General features: G+C 41.6%; 1 protein-coding gene across 9 annotated transcripts in view; it reads left to right on the top strand.

Annotated features, from left to right (window-relative positions):
• Positions 1 to 25,173, top strand: part of gria1a (glutamate receptor, ionotropic, AMPA 1a) — a 90,924-nt gene that overhangs the window by 10,049 nt on the left and 55,702 nt on the right. For all 9 annotated transcript variants that reach the window (XR_008572832.1, XM_054791514.1, XM_054791507.1 and 6 more), the window contains exons 3-4: positions 12,082 to 12,321; positions 19,769 to 19,953. Coding sequence is in view for 8 of the 9 variants with exons in the window: in XM_054791514.1 (XP_054647489.1) it covers positions 12,082 to 12,321; positions 19,769 to 19,953 (425 nt within the window). In the remaining variant the exon portion in view is untranslated. The remainder of the gene's footprint in view (positions 1 to 12,081; positions 12,322 to 19,768; positions 19,954 to 25,173) is intronic.

The raw sequence follows: 25,173 nt of genomic DNA, 5'->3' as shown, positions 1-25,173 counted from the left end.
ACTACCTTATTGTAATTTGGGAAGACTGAGAGTCAAGTGTTTGTACTACAGATAGTCTGCAACAAAACGATTGCTGAATACCAAACAAACTAACAATGTTTGATTGCATTCCTGTTTGTCAATTAAACCAAGCTCGTTTAAGGAACTAAGATGTTTGTTTTGACAGACTATTGGGAGATTTTATGCATTTGCCAGAAGAGCATAGCTATGGTGGTCGACAGAGCAAACAGTGCAGCAACGTCCAAATGCTCTAAACACAAAAATGATTCAAAACCAAAAACACACAAACACTATAGAACATATGCAGTGGGAAAAAGGAATGCAATCAAATCAACGCTGCAGCATCAATCACAAATGTGAAAGAAAAATGCTGCAAATGTCAATAACACATAAACCTCCAAAACACCTGCATGAGTGAAATGCTGCATCATCCTGGAACAAAACGGAAGTTAGTCATGCTACCAGGGGTGCCAGACCTGAGGGATATCTGTCTTTAAAGCAATGAGTGGGATGCCCAGAAGAAAGCTGGTGGAATGAAAAGTAAAATTGTTCTGTCTTTGTGAAAGACTTGCTCATAAAAATTGGTTGCACTATAATACTTTAAAATATTGCTCCTTATTAAGGGCATCATGAGACAAGGCGATACAGGAGATTGGGTCTACGAGAACAAGACAAGACAAGATTTTAACATTAATTTTAAGAAAAGTAAAGTGAAAAAATATAAAAAATATATGACAATATACTGCAATTTACTAATTTAATTTCTACTACATTACACTCTTCTGCACTTTGTTGTATGCTACTGTGTGACCGAGTGTGAGTGACAGGGGGAGAATCTCCGCAGCTGCCGCTGCTCGTTGGGGAAAGAAACCGCAGAATGACAGAAAAGAGCCGCCAAACACAATGCTAGTCAAAGACAAAGTTGATGGGGATTGTTACAGTCTCCAGATCAGTTCAGAACAACGGACTGAAAAACTTGGAAAATATTCCGGTGGAGGTTTGTACTTTAAGATCGCTGATTCTCTCATTCCGCCTCAGACAGATCATGCAGAAACCGAGCATCCGGGCCAGCCCACTGCCCCGTAGACCCCCAGAGATGCTGAGCGTCCGATGGGTGGGACAAAGCCCAGCATTTATCCAATGACCGTCCAGTTTCGCTCAGTGGAACAACTCTCTGTACACTTCCCCAGTGAAGTCAGTAGATGCTCAGCATCAATCCATCCATCTATGTACAATGCCAGTTTGCTGAGAACTTGGCATAGGACAAAAGCTTGGAACGTGGGCAATGTAGTTTCTTCCCCAATGTATATAAGCAAAAGGCAATCTCAGTTGTTGTATGTTGTATGACTCGTGTTTGAGAGGTATTTCAGAGCTGAATCCTTGTCTTACTTCAGTGTTACTGAGAACAAATGGTTGGCCTAAAACGTTTACAAATACAGGGCCACAAGCAACAGCGCAGAGGACTTTGCATCCTATTCCAATTTCCTAATAATGAATTAGCATGAAACTTGTATGGTTGTCTCCTCCCGCTCCACATATTCACCTACATCACTTTTTCCATCAGAGAAATGAAACTGTGAGCACCCCTGCACCACCGACACAGATGGGTAGATAATTGCAAGAGAATGATTGTTAAGGGGATAATTGGTATTTCCATACCCCCTGACAGGAGATGGTCACGTCTGGGTTTCTAACCCGCTACCCAGGTAAGTATTTCTACAGCAGGCGGCAGGGCCGGGTTGCGCACCACAGGGAAACAGTGAGAAGACAATAGCTTAGCAGGGGCGGGTTAGAGAGGAAGAGAGGGGAACAGTCGGTGCTGAGGCTGCACCCTCGATTACCCATCTAATGAGGCGATGCAGCTCCATTGTTTTATTACTTAGAGGAAATGGGAGAAATCTAGATTTCACCCGGCAATCCCTGTTTCCCACTGCTAGGCCGGCATCTGTTTTCTTTGTTCGCTGCAGTCTTCCCATTATCTCATCTCATAATATGTCTGTTTTTCTCCTCTCCAGTCCACTAGTCTTCCACTTCTGTGTCCATCACCTCTAATATCAACAAATTCCTAATTTTTGGTCCATTCCTATTTACTGTCCATTAGCCAGTAGAACTGATGTCATCTTCCATGTGACATTCATCTACAAAGACCGCCTCCTGAGCTTTTATATCTTTTGTTTTCTGTATGCGTCTCATACATCTGCGTGTACGTGTACACCTACACACCAGGAACAGCAACATCATAAAACACTACTTCATTGCTCCTGCACATGCTGCAAATCTCCCTTGTGCCATGGGAGCTAAAGCTGTTTGTACGGGGGAATAGCAAGCACACCTCTCTAGAGTGCAACACTCCAGGGGGCATAGGGGAGCTCCTGAGAGTTAGGAAGGCAATGGTGCAAATCTCCCCATTGCCAAATAGTACAACAGCAAATGAATTCATGGTTGAAATAAACTTTTTGCAGCACACTGACACACTGAGAGGTGCCATGAATCATTTTCTCTCGAAGACATCCCAACTCACAATGCCACCCAGTCATTCATGGGGACATTCATGCAGAACCACGCTGTTGTTGTGTCCCTTGGGTCCCGGTCGTGTGCACACAGGGAGATTGATTGCACTATGTGACTCATGCTGTGTTGGAGGGCTGCCTCCCTCAACCACTCATCACCTGAGGGTTTCTTCACAAGCTGTGTGCAAGATGCTATGTGAATAAGGTATTGACTTCCTTTGTTAGGCCTCTCATTAACATAGCTTATTATTCTCCTCGAGATGGATGGGGCCAGAGGGAATGCAGCATGCTCTCTGTTTTTATTACACACATCATCTGACAGTTATCAGCCATGGGTGGATGAGTGGAGCGCCATGGTGTGCGTCTTCCAGTGTCTGGTGTCAGATGTGTTTATCTCCCTCAAAGTGTTCCGTGGTTGATTGAGTGACCCTTCACCCTTGTGGAGGCGGTGTGCATTACTGGCTGATGTGACAGGAGACGTTCTGCCCTTGTCATTGTCTCCTTTCTTAAACCTCCCACAGAAAATAAAAGCAACGGAACATCAACATAACTAAGCTAGGCAGTTGTAAGCATACGAGCAGGCTTTATACATCATTTTGCACTGTTAAATGCATTTCAGATTAACGTGAGTTGTTTTACGTCGAAGTGCACTTTAAAAATGCATAATTAACAATGCATTCATACTATTGCCAATGTAAAGGTAATAATTGCTTTACTTGATCGTTGAAGTGAAAGTGACACTGCATGGTCGATTTATTTTTACTTTTATTTTTCACAACATGAAAATGAGTGCATGAATGTGGAAGCTAACTAAATCCTACACAAATGTGGAACAAAGCAGCACTGGATTTAGTTGTTTACTTCTCTCTCCGTGGGTCTTTGTGCATTTCTTTCTGTAGATCTCCGCAATCTAAAATCAAGAGATTTGTTGTTGAGCATCCTCATCAAATGCCCTATTTTGTGAAGTCACCTGGCATGTCAGTCTTTCGTTGTGAGGCCCCATTAAAAAGGACCTTTATGGATGACTGAATAGGAAGCCTCCAATCAGTACGCTCTCTCTCCAGATGAACCTCGCTTCCTGTGACTGTGAAATTCCCTCAGCTCTTTCTAACCTTAATGGTGCACAGTATAATGGCAGGCAAGTCCCAAGGGAGGAAAATTGTAGCGTGTTCCATCTGTGAGGCGTTCACAAACCTACCGACATGTAAGCTTTTGTCATACTCTGCACGCATTTTGACCGCTGAACACGCATGTACGCATTTTGTTGCATTTTGGCAGTTTCGAGTTCAGTCTAGATCATGCTCCTGCGTCGAGGCAATAGCATACGCTACCCCGGCTAGCTCCTCCCCCTGCAAACTGTCTTGTGTCTCCAAAAAAAATCTAACCTTGTGCGGCGGTGAGAAAGACCATGAAGGCAGTGATTAGTCAGCCTTTTTACGTTATTTCCCGCGTGTATACGACACGTTCAGAGGGCATACCCCCCGCCTTTGCGAACACTATCTCGTCCGATTTTGTATCAACACATGACTGTTGAAACGCTTCGATTAGTTCCAGCTCCAATAACACCCCCCTTCTGGAATATGTGGTTTTCATGTGGCCACAGCAAATCTGGGATTACACAGATTTCAATTCGAAATACGGATGCTCCAATCAGGGTTTTAAGAGAACATAAATCACTTGTGAAACTTAGAGGATGAGACAACTTCTTTAAGGATGCGAGAGTACGTTGTCTGATGCTGCTCTAGCAGGACTTCGAGCAAGCATGCAGTGGGGCTCCAAGTGAGAGAGCAGTTGGCGAACCAGGTGTCTTCCACCGCTGAGAAAGGAGGGTCATTTAGTCCATTATTTTTCCGTTTATTTGCTTAGCCTTCTGACTGTAACGCACATACGGGCACGTGCCCATCATTGTCTGCGTGAGCACAATTGGCAGGTAAGTTCCACACGGCAGTTTGTTTTGGCTTTGGCATGCCTGTGCAGTGCCCCACCACAGCACTAAGGCAGCTCTCATCAAGGTGACAAGTGATATCCGTCTGAACGCAGATGCGGGAAAACTCTCACTGTTCGCTCTGCTAGACCCGAGTGCTGCCTTTGACACAGTTGACCATGTGATCTTATTCCAGAGATTGGAAAAGTCTGGAAATCTCTGGTACTGCTCTAAACTGGTTCAAGTCTAGAGGACAGGAAGCCCTTTGTTGGAATTAGTCAGTGTCTCTCAGACCAAATGGCTATGACTTGTGGGGTTACCCAAGGGTCAATCCCGGGACCCCTATTGTTCAATCTTTACATGCTGCCTTTAGGCCAGCTAATACGCACCCGCAATGTGTCCTACCACAACTATGCAGACGACACTCAGATGACTAAATGTCACTGACGGCAGGTGAAGATGGTCCTGCAGATTTACTTTGTCACTGCATCAAACAGGTCAGTGTGTGGATGCAAAACCACTTTCTCAGGCTAAACCCACACAAAACTGAAGTCATTGTCTTTGGCCCACAGAAACAAAGAGAAAGTGTTATTAGCCACCTTGACACTCCATTGTTGAAACCTAATCATCGGGTTAGAAATCTAGGGGTAATAATGGAATCTAGGGGTAATAATGAAATCTAGGGGTAATAATGGACTCAGACCTGAACTTTAACAGCCACATTGAATCAATATCATCATCAGCTTTTTACCACCTAAAAAACATTTTAAAAATCAAGGGAATAGTGTCTAAGCCAGATTTAGAGACTAATCCATGCCTTTGTCTCCAGCAGACTAGACTACTGTAACGGCCTTTTCACTGGGCTCTCTAAACAAGCTGTAAAACAGCTGCAGTACATCCAAAATGCCGCTGCTCCAGTCCTGACTAGAACCAGGAAATGTTACCATATTAGTCCAGTACTCAGGTCTCTGCACTGGCTTCCTGTCACTCAGAGAATAGATTTTAAGAGCTCTGCTTGTGTACAAGTCTTCATGGTCTTGTGCCTCTGACATGTTAGAGCCACATGAACCATCTCAGGCTCTGAGAAGCTCAGGTAGTGGTCTCCTGCAGGTGCCCAGAATCAGGACCAAACACGTTGAGACTGCGTTTCAGTTTTATGCTGCCAAAATCTGGAACACTACGCTGTCCACGGGCTCCAGCTGCAATAGCACTATCCAGAGGTGATCGGCTTTTGTGATTGGTGTTGAAAAGCATTTATTGGCGTATGCCGATCACGCGGTCTTTCACGGAAATCGGCCGATATTGATCGGTGGCCAATTGATCTGAAGATCCCTTCTTAGAGTGCAACAGAGAAGCCCTTCTTTATTGATTCTTGCCGACTTGCTTTAAAAACAGTTTTCTCACCGCGCTCGGTAAAGTTCAATTTGACTGTATTGATTTTTTTGACAGTCATTTCGGAGCTATAGAAATAAATTATTACACCGAAAATGAAACAACAGCAACAAACGCTGGATAAAAGTTTCTTCATCCAACTTTAGTGAGATGTAGCCCATGTGCAAGCCCACCATGACAACCATTGATCGCAGTAGTTAACATATTTTTCATTAACCTTGTGCTTGGGGCAGTATTATATATTTGTATTGTTTTTGTGACAAAATAGCGTGAATTCAGAACAGCATCCTGGAACCGCTTGTGTTCGACTTTCGAGTGTTGTACTGTTGTACTGTTGAGTGTTTTTAGTGCAGGAATTTTGTGGAAACAATACAGGCCTGCTTTTCGTAGGGAGTCACGAAAAGGCGAAACACCGTGAATAATTCATACGCCCATAAAAATGTCTACTTTTAACATATTTTATTAAAATACTTTTGTAAAACCCTCCTGCTCACTTGACATTGACATTCTCCGATTTCGGATCAACATTCGCAATAGAAGTGACTGTTGTAATTATTACATTCAGCTCCTTCTCTCACTTTTGACACAATCCAGGCTTAAGCCGTAAATATACCTCACAATATATATTGTATATATATATTTATATATATAAATATACCTTATCAAACACATTTAAAGTATAAAATTCATAGGTACTCGCCACTAATTAATGATTTAAGGACGCATTGACCGTCGAAGCGAGCTCTTCCATAGCCAATCTTGTGCATATCACAGCACACATGCAAAATTTTATGGTTTTGAAACCGTGACTTATTCATACCATGGGACACCTTGAAACCGGTAACCGGCCCATGCCTGCTGTGAACAAGGGTTTTTAAGACTAATGCCCCTGACGAAGGATGCAGACCTGTCTCCTCCCATCCCCTAGCAACGATCCTCGATCATGTGTAAAATGAGATGCACTGAAAAAAAAGAAGCTGTCACTAACATGCCCTCCTTGTACAGCGACCACAGACACTTCTGTCATTAGATATTTGGCTCATGTTAAGCTGAGGGACATCTGCAGGCAACAGTGAATAGAAACGACAGGAGCTGTGCAAGTTGTTTGACACACCCTCATGTTGTGTCCCTCTAGAATTTGAGATTTTCTTTCTTTTCATGTGGCTGAAACTCTTTGGCCTCAGCTGTTGCAAATCAAGGCACTGTTCCCTTGTCAAAAAAGGCCGGGAGGTGTTGGAACTGTAAACTGTTCCATAAAGCTACTCTACATCTGTATGCATAAGGCGGATATTTTTGGGTGATGTTTGTTTGAAGTGTAAATGAAAATGTGACGCAGCGGAATTGTGAGTCAAATCTTCCATTATTTCAGATATTCTCTCTGGATGTTGCAAAGCCAAGTCGGTTTGGCAATTTCACTAATTCCTGGAGAGGAAACCTAATTATGACAAAACACTCAATTTCCACTCCGCTTCTTTTTCCGATGGGTTTAATTCCTGCCAGACAAGCCCAAGCGGTACCGCCATTGCAGATGATTTTGTTCAGGAGACATGATGCTGATTTTACATGTACACCACTATGCTTCTCCGTACTACTGTTGATACAGCCAATTTACAGCATGTGTACAGTGGAACATTACTGGTTAAAATCAGTCTGCTCTGATTTGCAAAATCCCTCACCATTTTCTGCTTTGAATTTCACACATTATGGATTTTCAAAAATATATTAATAGCCTAAATCACCGCTGTTTCATGGTTGACTACGGCCTATTATTAGTAGAGTAATGTCTATTTAAGCAAATGTAACAATATTTGAGCATTTTTAAGCATAAAAATTGCTCAATGAACTAAAATACAAATTATATTCAGCAGACGCATTCACAAACGTGCTATGTAGTCTTGTACACTGGTCGCTAGGTGTCAGTAATGTAACACTGATGATACAATAGTCACCACAGAAAGTACTGTCCAGTTTTGAAGGTCGAAACAGAAAACATAGATTTTAAGACCAGTTGAAAAATTGCAATAATTGACATTTTGCTCTGTTGGATCTTAAGGAGGCTCTAAGTAGAGCTTCAAAATGCAATTCAAATGGGAGTGAGACAAAAACATTTTTTGAGTGAGCAATTTATTGCAAACAAGCAATAGGCTGTTCACCAGCTGATCAAAAGTTTAAGACCATAAAAACCCCAACCTCCCTAAAATAGAAAGAACATTTTCCAAAAAAGGACTCAGTAATGGAGGCTAGTGGGAATGTTGCTCCATGTGGTGAAGATGGCTTCACGGACGGCAAATGTTCCCAATTGGATTTAGATCAGGGGAACATGCAGGTTGGTCCAAAAGAGTGATGCTGTTCCTTGTGAACTGCAGCGTTGTAAAAAACCCCATCATTACCACACGGAGGGCCTCCAGTTCCGAGGAATGCCCCATCTGCAACATCAGTTGGCCTTTGTTCTCTGTCTCTTCTGTGGCATGCGCTCAGGTTCGACAACGTCATGCTCCTCTTACCAGCATGGAGTAGGTGGGCTACACCTTTTTTCTCTTGTAAAAAAAAAAAAAAAAAGACAGTCACGCTGAAATGAGTCACATTTGAGGTAATATGCTAACCAGCTGTAACACAAAGTAATGGAGCCCTGTAGAAATAGTCAAACAAGCTGTCATTACAATTTCATCTTGGCAGAACATGGAGGCCTCTGCAAAAAATTGGTTCTACAATGTTATAAGTGGAAATGTAATGTATAGTGGTAGAATAGCTCAGTGTCCATTTACTAGCCAGAGCATGTGCAGACCATGAAGGAAAAGAGTCAGTGTGGCGAGGTGCAAAATGTCTATTTCAGGGCTTGCTTTAAGTAGGGTGAGTCACCAGGCTTTTGGAGCACTCCAGGCGGCATATGTGTATGTGTGTTCATGTGTGTGCACATGTATTTTTATGTGTATGTCCCCCTCACCCCTCCCCTTCTCCCTCTGTCTTCGTCATAGGCAAGCACACACATTTGCCTGCCTGGAGGGCGCAGGTCTGTGGCAGGTTAGGCATTTTGGACACAGGCCGTCCTCGCTGTCTTTTCCAGGGCCTCTAGCCGTGAGCTGGCCCTAGCGCGGGGACAGCAACAGCAACATCAATCTGTTTGGTAAATACTGAGATGAGGGCCACCAATCGCCACAGCAGAACTGGCCCAGACCAAGCCTGCATGTGTGAATCTCGCATGCTACCAATGAGGAGACTGAACAATAAATGAGCTATTTTGGGATATTAGGGTGTGAATGAATTCATTTTGACAGACAGACAAAGAAAGAGGAGGAAAAGAGGTGCAGTGAGTGAGGAGGGATAAAAGCAAATGATAGATGGAAGCCGCCTCCTGCTGCCAGCGAAATGTCAGTGGAACCCTGGGGATACATTGATTAACCTCTCTACTCCTAATCTGCCTTCAGCTCCTGCAGCTTTCACTGACGGTAAACAGACTGGCCGGTGGGAAACAAATGGACAAGGTTCTGGTGTTGTATGTTCCCCCACCTGGAGCGGCTGGTTCAGAATAATGTCCCGGGTTTCCCGTAGGATTTTTTGAAGCTGTGGTAGCGGGCTGCGTGGGACGCAGACTGCCGCCGCTGTGCCGTGCCGCTGCTGCGTCGCCGTGGCAGGATTTTTTTTTTAATATTTAAATTTACTGTCAGTAATAATGTCAACATTAGGGTCGTTTTCACAGGCTTGAACAACACATGCATTAATTAACTTTAAATGTCTTTGTCTCCGCCTTTTCTTCCACTCCGTATCTGTCAAGTGCCAACAGGGCAGACAGGTGATTCCGGTGCATGATTTTCAAAATAAAGTGTAGTGAAACATTTTTATGATATTTGATATTTTATTTCAAGTTCATTGTGGTCAATATGTAAATAATAGGCTGTACCTGTTTAGCACAGGGTGCTCACACTTGTTCAGCCTGTGGGCTGCTTTGTTGCAAAGATCTACCTCCCACTATAAACATAGAGAATATTTATTTTATTTGATTTATAAATTATTATAAACTTATACAAATAAAGTATTTGTACATTGTGCACGTATATCAGGGGTGCACACAATCAAAATGTTCTACCTCTTACTATAAACCATATAGGATATATAAAATCTAAGCGGTAAACTTTGCAACTACTACACTAAATACTAATGACTAGTATTTCACATTCACACTTTTCAAAGTTTACAGGTCATCAAAAAAGTTGATATCATTCAGCAATTCTCACAAAGGGTTAAAGAGACGACAGAGGGGTTCACGTTCTCCGTTCATTCCACTGTAGCACCAAGGCGCACAGGCAGCTGCAGAATGAAGCCTCTTGTCATTCAGCCTGAAAGAGACATTTGTAGTCCGTTCCATGCAGAGCATATAAATGAAGCCATATGAACATATAAATACATAATGCTTTTGATATAAATAGATTTTTACAATCAAAGTTAATCCATTCTTTTTCTATGCCGCTTATCCTCACTAGGGTCGCGGGTATGCCGGAGCCTATCATAAAAGTTAATTTTACACAGATTTGTAAAAGGAATCAACAACAAAAAAAAAAACTGAGGATCCGTTTGGAATCCGAAAGTTGGCTCTTTTTAGGGAGCCGTTCCAAAAGAACCAGTTCCCTTGAAAGAGTCGAAATTTCCATCAGTAATTGCAACATAAAGACAAACAACACTCTAAACAACTCAGAGAAAAGTTAAGTTCAGGACAGGAGATGGCAACAAGATGATTTCCACCTCACTAGGCATCCCCCAGAGTTAAGTTAAAATCCATAATTAAGCAATGGAAGGACACAAATGTCACATTTGTAAATCTGCCTTGAGGTGACCATCCTCACAAAGTGGGCAAGAATAAGACTGGTGAGGGAGGCCACCAAGACGCCCTTCGACCACTCTGAAGAAGAGAAACGCTTCAGTGGCCCAGATGGGAGAGGCAGTACATGCAACAATCGGAGCCTGTGTTCTTCACCAGTAGTTGTATGAGAGAATGGTAAAGAAAAAGCAACTTTTGAAGGAAGCTCACATGAAATATCGCCAGGAGCCGTCAGACGAGAGACGCTATGGTTGGTGAACACATCACCACAAACACACCATCTCCACCGTGAAGCATGGCGGCGAGATCATCTTGTGGGGATGCTTCTCAGCAGGCCCTGGAAGGCTTGTCAAGTTTGAGAGGAACATGAACGCAGAAAAATCTAATCATACCCTGGAAGATAATCTGTTTTAACCTGCAAGAGAACTACGCCTTGGGAGAAGATTTATTTTTCAGCAAGACAACGACCCCAAGCATGCAGCAAACGCTACACATAACTAGTTCAAAGACAACAAGGTAAACGTTCTAGAGCAGCCAAGTCAAAGCATAGATCACAATCCTAACGAGAATTCGTTGCTGGACTTGAAAAGAGCTGTTCACCCCTGATCCCCGAGCAACCCGACAGGGAGTGAGCTGTTTTGAAAGGAGAAATGTCCAGATGGGCCAGCCTGATTGAGACATCCACAGTCTCGGTGCTGTGATTGCAGCCAAAGGTGCATCGACAGAGTACTGACCTGAAGGGTCAGGGTTATGCAGTCATTGACTTGAACATATGAATTGACACAAATTTGTAAAAGTCTGTTTTCACTGACATGAAAGGAGCTTTTTTTTGCAGATTTATTCATTCATTAAAAATATCCAAGGAGGGTGGATACTTTTGCAAGGCACTGCACGTTCCAGAGTGCAGAGATCCCTACCTCCTTTCCGAAGTCAGCTGGCATAGGCTCCAGCTCACCCATGAGTGCGACGCTGGCGAAGATAACATGCCAAATAAAAAGCAAAACACACATCTTTAGAAATGCCAAGCATGAGGTTGTTTCTAACTTGTGAGAGATTTTTTTTTAATATATATTTCTGCTCCAAATTTAGATTGCAACAACCTCAGTCGAATTCAAATTTAGATGATCTGTATAGCGCCCAACCTCGTGTACCAATACATATCAACTTCTCACGAGTGCAGGTTGAGGGTGTTAACATCCAAAGGTGAAATGGCATTTCATAGGTCATTTGATGTAATTGCACATTGCAACGTGTATCTGTTCATATCTTCTCTAACCAACTGCTTGGAATTAACAACTCTTGACTGTCGTTAGAATACATTCTCCGATGTTATATGGGCATTTTTTATTTTAATATTTTAGTTTTTTAATTTCCAAAAACATGATCACTCTACAAAATAATTGACCAAGAAATCTAACTGTTCTTGTCTCTCTCTTTTGCAGTCTGCTCCCAGTTCTCCAAAGGAGTGTACGCCATCATCGGCTTGTATGACAGGAAGACGGTGAACATGCTTATGTCCTTCTGCGGCGCCCTGCACGTCTGCTTCGTTACCCCATCCTTCCCGATTGAGACGGCTAACCAGTTTGTCATCCAGCTGAGGCCTGAGCTACAGGATGCTCTCGTGGGTGTGATCGAATACTATGGATGGACCAAGTTTGTCTACATGTACAGTTCAGACTCGGGTAAGAACGTGCCATATGTATCCATGTATACCTGTTCAATATGGAATTGAAGGGGGGTACTATGTAAACTAAAAGTGTTCTCATTTATCTATCAAGCTATCAGTGTGTTGGAGTTGACCATTTCTCATGATTTTTTTTTTTATCCCTTTTATTTTGTCTCTTGAGCTTTGATATTGCAATCTGCCCATTTGATAATTTCCTGTTTCCCCTTGTTTTTAATTGAACACAACAATGTTAATTTGAAGACATTTTAGAGGGCTACAGTGAATTATCAACATCAGACATCCTATTCTTGTCAGAGCGACACTTTGAGGTGTTCTGTTCTGCAGTGAAACTAATCTGTGGAGACAGGAAGTGTGTCACGGGCCCATCTGTGACTAAAAGTCATCATGGTTATCTTCGAAATTGATTGTTTATTATTAGTCAGGACTTAATATTTATGGTTGTAGACGGATGTAAAATACACCGGTACTTGTGGTAACTCAGTCGAATCATATTGTCAAGTTACTGCTAGAAAGTGTGCGTATTTGTGTGCATTTGTGTGTACATGTTTGATCATGTCATTGTAGAATTGAGCATATTTAGGCTGGTGATGCTGATGATGTACTTAACATTGTAGACATTTATACAGACAGGCCACAGTGGTCGTCAAACCTGCCTTTGCTTTGTCCTCCAAATTGTTGTGGAGACAGCAATGTGTTGTGCGAATGAGGCTATTCATTCTGAAGAATCGCCTTTTTAGTGGACGGGGATATTGAAAAGAAAAATTTCCCCACACTGACTGACAGATAAATCACATAATAGAAGCAAAGATTCCGCTTTCCATTGTGCACATCTCAGCAGGAATTTCTGCTGCTTGAACATACACAGACAGAACAAAAAAAAGCACAGCAATCATCCTCATTTTGGCTCAGCTTCCTCCCAGGTAGCCGGTCAACTCTATCCTTCCCATAATGCCAGGCCATCTGTTCCAGGTGTTTTGGTGCATAGTCACAAAGGGAGCTTTTTTGTGGCTAGAACATGCAAACACTATTTTGTATGTGCAAACAATAAGCTGCAACAGTGAATCAGTGAGTTGATGATTAATCGATTATCCAATTAATCGACAACTTTCGGTATTTGATTAATCATTGTTTTATTTAAAAATGTAAATATTCTCTCATTTAAGTCTCTCAAATGTGAGTATTTTTAAATTCCCTTCTGGTCATCCATGAATCCTGACCTGTTATCGTTCTGTTTTAGGCAAAACAAGATATTCACTGAAATCAGCTTTGACTACGGAAAACAGTGATCGCCATTTTTGCCTTTTCTGATATGTTGCAGACCAAACCACTGTTTGTGTTTGGTTCATATTGATTTGGCCAGTCTAGGCCAGGGGTTGGCAACCTGCAGCTTCAGATCCGCATGCGGCTCTCCAGTCTAGTTGTTGTAGCTCCCTTCACAATGCTCAAACATTTGTGAAACACCCCAGTGGAGAAAAAGGGCATTTTTGAAAAAGTATAACATTTTGTTGTCCTGTGGGGGTTTTGGGTTCTGTGCTACAATGGGAAGCATGTGCATGACAAGTATTTTGCTGCCACACGGCTCTGCTCCATGCTACTTTGTTAACGCTAGCAAACACTGTTGTTGGGCTCCATCCAGTCGCTGCTGGATAGCGTCTGAAGTTCCCTGCTTGTATCGTAGTGGCAATATCGGAGATTTGAGATGCAGGCTGATATAATAATAATGATGATGATGTATTGATTTTATGTAGCGCCTTTTTACAAGGTACCCAAAGCTCTTCACAGTGAAGTGAACCCATTATTCATTCACTCCTCCGTTACCCACTGGCGGTAGTCCACATTTCTTAAGATAGTAATGTGGTTTAACCAATGTACTGTACTATCACAAATCCACCAGTTGGCATCTGCTACACACTGCGCTTCTTGTTCTATTCTGTTGCAGGTCAAATTAAGAAAGACTTACATTTTTTTAAAGTTTATAAGCTGTTCAGTTTTGCGGCTAAAGACTACCTATAGTGGGCGAGGGGGCACGTTGACTGTTTTGATTGAAAAGGTCTAGGGCCTAACCGATTACTTGAATAATCGAAACAAGTTTCAGTAAATAATTGTTAGTTGCAGCCTTACTTAAACACACGCTTGCTGTCACTTTAAGCCACAAGAGGAAGATGCCATCATACCTCGTTGCCAAGCTCAGTGATGAGCAGTGACAGTGGAGATTTCACACTAGTCCTCTGCCTGATCCATGATGGCCTTAGCGTCACGCATGTCCTGAAGATTGTTTTAACGTTCCGTGATCCCTTCATCATCCACTCACACTGACTGTGCCTTCATGTTTGTGTGCGTGTGTGCTGGGTCACCCCAGTATGATTGAGCGGTAGAACGGAGCCGGCGAAATCCATATCAGAAGTCATCCGTTGCCTGGATACAACACTGCAGTCACCTTTTTCCACAAGGTTATTTTAAGACTTATAAGAAAAAAAAATACTTGGGTAGAACTTGTCTTGGTATGTTTGTGGTTCATCTAAAATGTCTATCATTTCCATTAAACGTGTAGTTCTCGTACGTATTATCGTCGGGTAAGAACTCCCAAATTTACAGCAAGCATTACAATCAGGACATGTATTCTTGTCATCTTACCATGTAGCAGTCACTGAAAGAGAGCCTATTGTTTATTTTCAAAAGCTAAGATTAGGAAAAACACATTTGATAGGCCATTAAGCCCATAAGAAAAAAATGGCTTCCTAAAGGGTTATTTTCTGGACTCTCAATTGCCTGGTGCCCAAGGGTGCTTGTGACAGCTAGATTCCATTAAGATATTATTCTCTTCTCGGATGCCTTGAAAGGACCGTTTTACTTTGGCTTGTCTTACGAGGGCCCTTGTCAGCCTCTCTCTAAATCTTTGCGGTGCATCAGCTACACGTCTTCATCTAAACGAGGATGTTCATTTAAATGACGACTACAACCAAATATTACAGCAAGTGAAGAATAAAATATGAATCTATACATCTTTCATTTGCATGGTCCGACATGCAAAATGTCAGATTTGTATAAATTAATTTGTAATGTAACAATTTAATTACATAAAGTGTTGGTTTTTAAGGCTTAATTTATATGCTCAACAATGATAACGATGATAATGATGATAAAAATAATGATAAAATGATGATAAAATAATGATAAAAATCCAAAACAAAAACCTGTCTCACTTGGACAAAAGGGGGGTATTTTGCAAAAGTGGCTCAACCAACCCAGGATTTGTGTTCAAGATGCAACTCAACAAAAACTAAATTTCCCAAACAGAATTGAACGGTATTTTGACGGTGGTTATCAACTTTGTCGGGTCCAGTTTTTGGCTTTGTGCTTTGACGTCATGTTATTCTACCGCCGCTGAAAAGTGAAGCGATGCCAGCCAGTGTATTTTATACACGATGTAATTATTATGGAGCGTTATGAGGAGTTCCTAAAAGATTATGGCTGCTAAAAGCTACGCTGTCGCCACCAATTGAACGAGGGATCAGGGTTCTGTGCTGCTGATACCGATAACCGATCATTTGTGAGTGAGCTGGGCTTATACCGATACCGATCACATGGATTAACTGTACATTTATTTATGATTAGTGGTGTTGGTCGGGGCTGCCGTTAGACAATTCCAAGGGCCCCTGGCAAATAGGCAATTATTTAAAAAATAACATTTGGGCGGATTTGTACTATTTGACACAAACCTGAATTTTATTTGAGGCGTGTTTTGGCGTAATATGAATACATGGGAAATAAACTGTTCAGTATTTTTTTTTTTTTAGCTCAAGATAACAAAATTAACAGAATACATTCAGTGTCCAGGTTGCAGGGGTCTCCAACTTCCATCCCTATTATAACTTTACGACTGGCAACATTTAAATTGTACACTATTTACCAAACAGACCTCCACTCAAACAGTGTGGCCATCATCTTTACTGCAATTTTGTGGTCATGTGTCATAATATAAAAGGCATAAAGTCTGAATTCCACAGTTCAAAAAACTACTAAGAGTTGAAGCAAATATTGTTTGAACCTTTGTGAGCTACTCAAAATTAGCCTGTAAGATATGAGACCCCTGTGATAGTATGGACACGTTATGTGTTCATGTTCATTAAACAAGCACACGCAAATAGTGTTTTGAGGATAAGACATAATTAGCATAATGACAACAAGAGAGTAAAGTTGTTGCGTGATACTTGAAAAAGTTAGTACGTACCCCGTGAACGTGATATCCACTTGTGGAACAAAAACGAGCTCTAAACTAACTGCATTGCTTGTTGGTTTTAAAAACAAAATCTCAATCTCACTGTGGTAAAAAGTCACATATGGACTCCGAAGACCAGAAGCTAGGCGGATAATTCTAGCTAACTGCATGCAAATTACAGCCAGTGACCACCAGGCAAAGCGTGTAACAAATGTATTTGTTTATAACTGTTAAGCATCGATACACTGACTGCTTATTCAAGTACGACTTATTGAATTATTTTAATTTTACATAGTAAAACTGGGCATGTGTTGCTTTTGTTCCTCAAAGCATGCAACTTGTCAGTATTGTGTGTTGGCAGTGTCGCTGCTGCTGCTACTACTACAGCAATAATTATGGTGCAAAACGTTAGCTCAGCTAATTAGCTCTAGGCTCCACCTTCAGGCTAACGTGTCGCGGTACCTACCAGCCTGCGCCCGGCTGGACGCTGAACACCTCCCGACTTGAGACATCGCCCGGTGAAAGGATGGTGGCTAACTCAGCAAGATGAGTTTCAGGGGGCTGCTTCAGCATGTTGGTTAATTTGGTAGGGGCGAGTTAGTGTTTGTGAGTATGATGATGAGCGGTCCGCTGGGGAAATACTTCCCCACACAAATGTTCCTTCTACTCATGACAGCATTTCATTCATGCTGCCTTGTTCAAGACAGTGTTTAAAGTAAGAAATCCAAAACAATTAAGTACATATTATGAATGGACCATAGTCCATTATATTTTTAGATTTTGAAACGAGCCAGTCTAAAGATGAATTAGTGTTGACACATACTGCATAATATATTTTGACCAATCACGTGTGACTTTAAACACACAAAAAAAGATGGGTCATTTACTTCCAAAATCCGGCTCCAAGAGCCGCTTCGTTTGCGACCGGCACATCACTGCTGCTTAGATTATCAAACAAACTCAAAAATAAAGACGACTTTGGTCCGGATGTTTCCTTCTCGTTTTGATGGCGCTGCTGTGCCAAAACATTTCATTGCTACGCCATTGTTTGTCTAACTTGACAACATCCTAACAGTCCTCATGCTAGCACAGGTATACATTTATGCTCCTAATAACTTTGCAGCTTTTTTTCTATATGACAACTGCTTGCTAAATGACAATTTGTTTCTCGTAATATTACATTTTTTTGTACTACTGCAGCACATGCTTACATGCTGGTGCCTTACATGCAGTTGACACAAATTGGCTTTGATCAGTGCCCCGGCATTCAGTAAATGGAGGTCTCCAGTGCCAGCCCCAAGCCTAGATAAATGGGCATAGTCTTGCATAAAAAAATGATGCAATTTGACTGTGTGTGACCCTTGATGGGAAAAGACCATACATTACAAGTTTATCCTGTCAGTATTCCAGATTTTGTCTAGCAAAGTTACATCATAAAAATGTATCATCCAGCCGCTCACACATGCAAGATATTCAAAAATATTGATATTATTTTGCCCTTTCCATCAGGGTCTTAATGGCCATCACAGGCATTTGCTGATGTAGTCCTGTTTGTTTCTGTTGTCTTGTCATTGTTGTTGCTGTTGTCCTTGCCTCTCTCTTGTTTGTCCCCCTCTTATCCCCGCACCCTTTCTTTTCTATTCTTCTCTATCCCCTCGTGCTCCGATCCGGGCCGCTCCTTATTTGCATAACAACAATACATCAAAGTCGAATAAATTCTGTATAACAGGGGAAGTGTATCTCACACTTTCCCAAATCGGTTGAGCACGAGAGGGCATTTAGATCAACAATACTATCTCCCCTAATGGATGGACAGGACGAGAGGGGAAAAAATATATAGATATTGAGTTATATTGCATTCTACTGCACTAGTTTAAATGTCACTGTTTCACCAACATTATTGCAGATATGTTGCACCCTAATTGAACAGTTCTACTTTTAAAATCTGTCTACATACTGAACAGAAACACTTATGTTTGTCCTTGCAGTTCCAAATTGGTATCAGGTTTTACAGTACATAAAAAGACAGCTGTCCATGGTCCTGAAATCCATCAACGGACATTAAAGGGCAAAATGCTCGTGTTTCCTTCTCTGGAGCCTCTGACTTTTGTTTCTCATCCTTGATTCACTGCTACATGTGTCACCACTGCATGCTCATCGGTTTCAGTGTTAAGTCTAATAACTTAGTGAAAGGCTCCATTAGCTGCCTTTCTGGTAACGCTTCAATGTGCAAGGTCTCTTGGCTGACGTACTCCGCTTCCTGTCTACACGCTCCACTTTTCCTGGCTGTCTTGTTTATTTACTTGTATGGTGGTTATTTATGGAGGTCGAACGCCATCCATCCTTTTGTTACTTAATGACATGGCGTCAAATACGCAACATAAGATTGCCTGGAGAGCAGCTGGTGCGCATTCAAATAAGGCCTGGCCGTCATTTTCTAGGGGCGGTGACTACGTTCCTCATTTTTCTTTTTGACAGTGTATTGTTGTTGTTGTTGTGGATCAGCTATTTTTACTTTTAGTAAATATACATTATATGCCTGTACGGTATGTGAGTGTGCAGAAACATCCTCAGTACTGCATGCCCAAAACAATCTATATTTTGGATCAAATTTCTAAATCGCATTTTTGATTTATTTGGGTAACAGCTGCCAATCTGCTGCTATAGTGAAATAATTTGATTTTCTCCCTGGAATATTTGTTGCTACCATCTTGATTGGCTGACTTCCAAGAGAAAAGGAGCAAAAAGCAGTGAGTCAGAGCTTGTGTGTTCTCTAATCACCTTTTATTTTCCTGCACGCCTTACCAAGAGCTCTTCTCTCATTGGCCGCTCTAGCTCTCCCTTCATGATGCTTAAGTGTCCAGGCAACAGTGAACTGTGGCAGTTTCACTTGTAATTGCTGCTTGGAGGATGTAAACCGGACTGGGATTGTGTCTTGGGCTGTGATGCATGGGCTGGGTGTTGGTTGGCAAAACAGTGGTCATTATTTAGGTCGGCACACTTGGAGGTGCCAGTGTGCTGAATAGACTCACTCATTACACTTTATCACTGAGGCTACAGGGAAAGCTCTGATGGATGGGCTTGGTTCCTTGCCCTCGTTTCTGTCATATAATGTTTCTATTAGTGGCAGTGGTTTCACGAGCTATGATATTATCATTATATTATGCCTAAGTGAATACACATGCAGCATTACCGATTGTAACTGTTGTCCACCTCTATCCAGGTCTGTCTGTGCTCCAGAAGGTCCTGGACACAGCAGCAGAGAGGGACTGGCAGGTGACGTCGGTCAACGTGGAGACCATGACTGAGGCGTCTTTCTTGAAAGTGTTCCAGGATTTGGACAAGAGGAAGGAGGGACAGATTATCATCGACTGTGAGACAGAGAGGCTTACTGGCATTCTTAAAAAGGTAAGGAGTTGTCCCCGTCCTCCCCCCTTCCCTCTAATACAAATCCATTGTGCTGTAATGATGTTAAAACCTCGCTGACAAAAAAAAGTCCATCTGTTTGTTTTTCCCCTTTGGGCACATGAGATTTATTTTGAGCAATTAGCTTCCTCAAAGGAGTTAGGAAGAAGTGGCTTTGTATACTCGGTCCTGCATGGCTTAACAAGATGAAGGGAAGCAGAGACGCAGAAGGGAAAAAAGATGCGCACGTAGTGTTGGCGTCTGTTGGTCTGCTGTTGTGTGTGGTCTCCCAGCAACAAGGACAAAATTGATATTAAGAGTTTATTTTCCTATGTATTCTTATGTGACAGGAAGATCTCACACAACTGCACGGCTCAAACAGAAAGCATCCAAGAATAATTTGAGTTCAATAAAAGTGCTTCCATGGCTCACTGTCTTGTGGCGTTTTCATCTCTTGTCCAGTCTAATCTTCCAAAATGTCTTAGGTTAAAACAAATACCAGTTCCTCTTCAGATTCATGCAACCAAATTCCCAGAGTGACCTGGATATAGTGATTAAAATCTGCTCCGTTTACGATAGGACAATGAGATCGCGAACAATAGTTAAGCCAAAAAGTGAAAAAAAAAAAAGTTAAACTTGGTGACTCAAGCAAATTAATAAAAACTCAGCAAATACACAATCCAACAATTCCAAAACACTTGTGGACAAGTTATGACCTGCCCATTCACCACGCTGTGAAATAATAACGTAACGTAACATTATGCGTTTTTAAAATTATTCTTTTTTTGGGCCAGTGATTGCATTCAGTTGCATTTTGCTTTGTTTTTATATTTATCATCTTGTGACTTGAGTCAGGATTAGCCACAGTAGACTGCATTAACAACTTCCTTTTATTTATTTAGAAATAATTAAGTCTTTTTTTGGTTATTTATTTTAAATACATATGTTCCACTTCCACCATTTTATTGTTTAAAAATGACTGTTCAGATAATTTTTTTCCTGTTCTTTTAATAAAGATATTTCAAAATAAGACATTTTAGAGGCGTAATTATAATACAGTGAAACCGTCAAACCTTGCTATTTTTGCCCGAGGTTATCATACCGTCAAAATCTCATACTGGCCCGTGCCGACTTGTAACGTTGCTGTGTTTGTTAGCAAAGAACTACAAAGTCAACCGCTGATGACATCATAGACTGGCGACGGAGCTGACGCTCAATTCCGGTTTCCATGCAAACTAACAGGCTGCTAACAAGGATTTTTGTGATAAAAATACATTAAGAACACAGTTAGATTAACGCAGTGTATTCGGAACACGACAACACGTGCGTCATATTGTACATTAATCGGAAAATGTTGGCGGAAATTTTCAGTGTTAAAGGGATAGTTTGGATTTTTTGACATGGAAGTTGTAGGACATCCCCATCAGCATCATAGTCCATTAACAGCGGCTTACCCCCCCCCACTTGGTCTCCTAAGCCCAGTTCTGGTCAGATTTCTCTGATGAAGGACGTCGCCCCGCTTAGTTGCTGGGGACAATTAAGAGTTTGGCTTCTCAAAACAATATGCTTCCAAAAGATGACATTTGCGTCACAAAAATGCCTTCTCAAAAAAAAATCAAACCTCACAACGCTCGGCGTTATATCTGTCTCCCGCCGTATCCCTGCAAACAGTCGCCTGTGCGTTCACGTGTGTGTGACGAAGGTACTCGCATCTTCCTCCGTGGAACACATGCGTAAACAAGATGGCCGCGGCCAAAGTAAATCACAAAGAGGCATGTTCTTATTATGTTGACAGTCTTACTAATTAAACTTCCTTATTTTAATTTGGTAGTCTTCTGCTTCGTTGTGTTGTGTTGAATATTTTGGGCATTATAAGAATTTATGTTTATGTTCAGTATCCATGCTCTTATTTCATATATTGGCCGATATATGGGATATCTGTTTTTTTTTCAGCCCCCAATATCGGTATCGTCATCAATCCCAAAAATCCCATACGACCGGGCTCTAATTTATACCTTTGTCACAATGTGCGATCAAGTGCAGAGTTGTTAGCACCAGTATGCTAATGTTTGTAGCACCCACGGTGTAAGAAGGAGAGGTTCCGCAGGTCCTTCATACCGACCGCTATCAGGCTCTACAACACCTGAACCATTTTGTATTCACTATGTCTATTCATTGCATGCATTGTCTATGACTATGCATTCTTGACTTGTGTACATACTTGTGTATCTTGCTTGCTGCTGTAACAGATGAATTTCCCTGCTGTGGGATTAATAAAGTACTACTACTACTACTACTACTACTACTACTATTAGCAGCGGCAAGCTCCACCTCTAGGAATCGGTCTCATGCCCTTTTGTAAAATTGTTATGAAATCGATGGTATTCATTGTTTTTACGTGCATTTTAAGTGAAAATTAATGGTTAACATCGGTGTCTTTCAGTAATCAGTAATCAACTTTTTGTTGATTACCGATTTTTCTCTAATGGCTATAATCAGCCGATTAAATATGTCGGCCGATTAATCGGTGGGGCCCTATTTAAAGCAAAAGAACAAAAAGAACGCACTCGAGCACTCATATGATGTAAATACTGTAGATGCTTCTCCACTGTTTGCTGAGGAATGTGGATGAAGGGTTTATGCAAGTTTGAAGTGTGTCTAGAAAATGGAACACTAAGCCATACAGCAATAGAGAAAATACTGTAGTAGATTTACAGTGGCTCAAATACCTGCCGGGTGCACAGTGTAAGCAAACAGTAGTTTCTATAGTAACCAATTCAATGTGATAGCTCATGCTCGCTGTTAAGCTGAGCTTTTTTTGGATGTGTATTAACAGCATCAGAATTTATGTGAAATGTGCTTATGCTAGATACACATTGTGTGTACAGTGTGAGGAACGCACACAATATTCATGCACACTCCCTTGAACCCAACAACTTCAAATTTGGACTATAAACATCATTTGCTGCAACAAATGTGGTGTGTTTTGTGTGTGTGTGTTTTGTGTGCAGCCCAAATGATGTAAATAAATGGATCATACACACACACACACACACACACACCCAACACACACACAGTGGAGACGATTGTACCACTGTGTGAATGTTATTGATGGCGTGGTGTCTACAGTTAAGGTTATTGCATCAGTTCTCACCGATTTACAGGAGCCCAGCCTGAGAAGTTTTCCATTCAGACAGCCACCATCAATCATCCACATCTGCTCCCGGCCTCCATAGTGCACTGCGTGTGCACCCCGACAATACCCGACACCCGCATGCAGCCACGCATGCACACACACCTGCCTTTTTCGCCCTTTAAACTCCCCGTGTTCATCCCATTCATCTCTTACAGTACACAGATTCCCTTGCGATAATGTCACTGACAGTATCCTAAGGGTGACTTTTCAGAGAAGCTAAATGTTAACGTAGTCTCCTCGGAGAACATTCATGGTGACAGAAGAGTTACTAGAAAAATATCGCAAATGTGAAAACCGACCCTTTTTCTTGGGGCTAATCCCTGAATGGCACTAGAAATCTGCATGTATAATTAATTGGCACTCTTATCCAAAACAGTTCCATTTGGTGGGTATGTGCTGTAGTGTGTTTGTGTGAGGGTCTTGTTTTTTCCTTGCCGGAGGCTTGACCGCAGGGCATGTCTTGTGCTGGGGTCACCATTAATAACAAATGCCACCTTCTGCCGTGACCTGAGGCAGTATTACGCACACACGTATACACACACAGACCATAGCAACAAATGCACAACCCCCAAGGGGGGGAAATGCTGAGAGTGCAAGACGAGCGACAGTGTGTGAGGTCCTGCACACTGGCTGAACATCGGTACATGAATGAGCTGCATATCCGACCGAATGCTGCATCACTTTAAACCTGTTCTGTTTTGTGTGGCTCCTCGGAATGGTGCGTTGACACACTTGACACGCAGTAAAGCAGGGTCTGAGAGTAGCCTTGAGGGCCAGCAGATTGGACCGCCCATTTAAATGCCATTCAAAGTGGGGCCAAAAATCCATTTTTCACTCGTGAATAAATTGATGCTGGCAGGGTACAACACACCTCTTACTGTGTTACTCCATCACGCCTGACCCTTGGTGGTGGAATGACCTGTGACATCCACAGCGGAGGAGTCATAACACGTTGCTATGGCGATGGACAATAATGCAGACCACAATGATGTTCCATTGAAGTTGAATGTCCTGAATTATTTCCACTCGAGATCAAAAGATCAAGTGGACCAACATGGAAATAATAAAAGGAGGCTAGTAAACATTTTGCTGATTATTTGTGATGTGTATGAATGGTTAAAAAAAAAAGGGTTTAAGGGGCTGATGATTGATTTTCCTTTGTTCTTATTGGTATGTCAAGAGTTTGATTTTCTCAATAAGTAATCTCAACAATTTGACGTGTTTTTTTTTCCAAGAGAATATTCACAACCAACATCCTTAATCATACTTTATTCAGTAAAGTATGAATGGAATGTCCATATCCAGTGGTCCTTCGCCACATTGTGGTTTGAACTTCACTCTATCAAGGTTTTTCAAAAATATATTAATAAATAATACTGTTTTGTGGTTGAATACAGCCTATTAGTCAAAGAATATGCATATTGTTTGTATATTTTACCTAAATTAAGCATTTTTAAGCATAAAAATGGCGAGATCATGATCTAAAGTACAAATATAAGGCATCACTAGGTGTCAGAACTGTTCGTATAATTTTCTGTGAGGCACACGTGTTTTTGACTTGATTGCCGAAACAACAGGCTTTTATTGCAGGTTTCAGTTACTTGCACTGTTGCCAACTCCTCAGTAATAAAAGTAGCTATCGGCTGTCCTAATAGTGGCTAGACGACGTCGGCAAATTTGCATATTACCTGCCCATGTTGTTGTAACAGACGCTGTAGGAATGTAACCTGGTAAGAGAGATACGAAAGTGAGGAAAAATAACTCGTGTAAAATGTAAATGTAAAACTACAAATAAACTTGATTTTTGGTTTGTTCATTTAAAATTGGCCACCACTTCATCAAAATAAAATGATTTCAAAATTTTATCTCGGCCAGAGCCTCTCTAAGTCTCGACAGCGTAATCATTATATCCGGATTTGCCTCCAGCCTCCACTTTTTATCTTGCAGTCTACTTGTATAATTTATTACACAACGTTCTCCCATCTCACGTTCTGACACACTCACAGGTAAGTGACCAAGTCAGAATG

Source organism: Dunckerocampus dactyliophorus, chromosome 11 (assembly GCF_027744805.1).
Source record: "Dunckerocampus dactyliophorus isolate RoL2022-P2 chromosome 11, RoL_Ddac_1.1, whole genome shotgun sequence".
Taxonomy (NCBI): domain Eukaryota; kingdom Metazoa; phylum Chordata; class Actinopteri; order Syngnathiformes; family Syngnathidae; genus Dunckerocampus; species Dunckerocampus dactyliophorus.
Note: the sequence above shows the minus strand (reverse complement) of the source record. Positions and strands in the feature narration are given on the sequence as shown.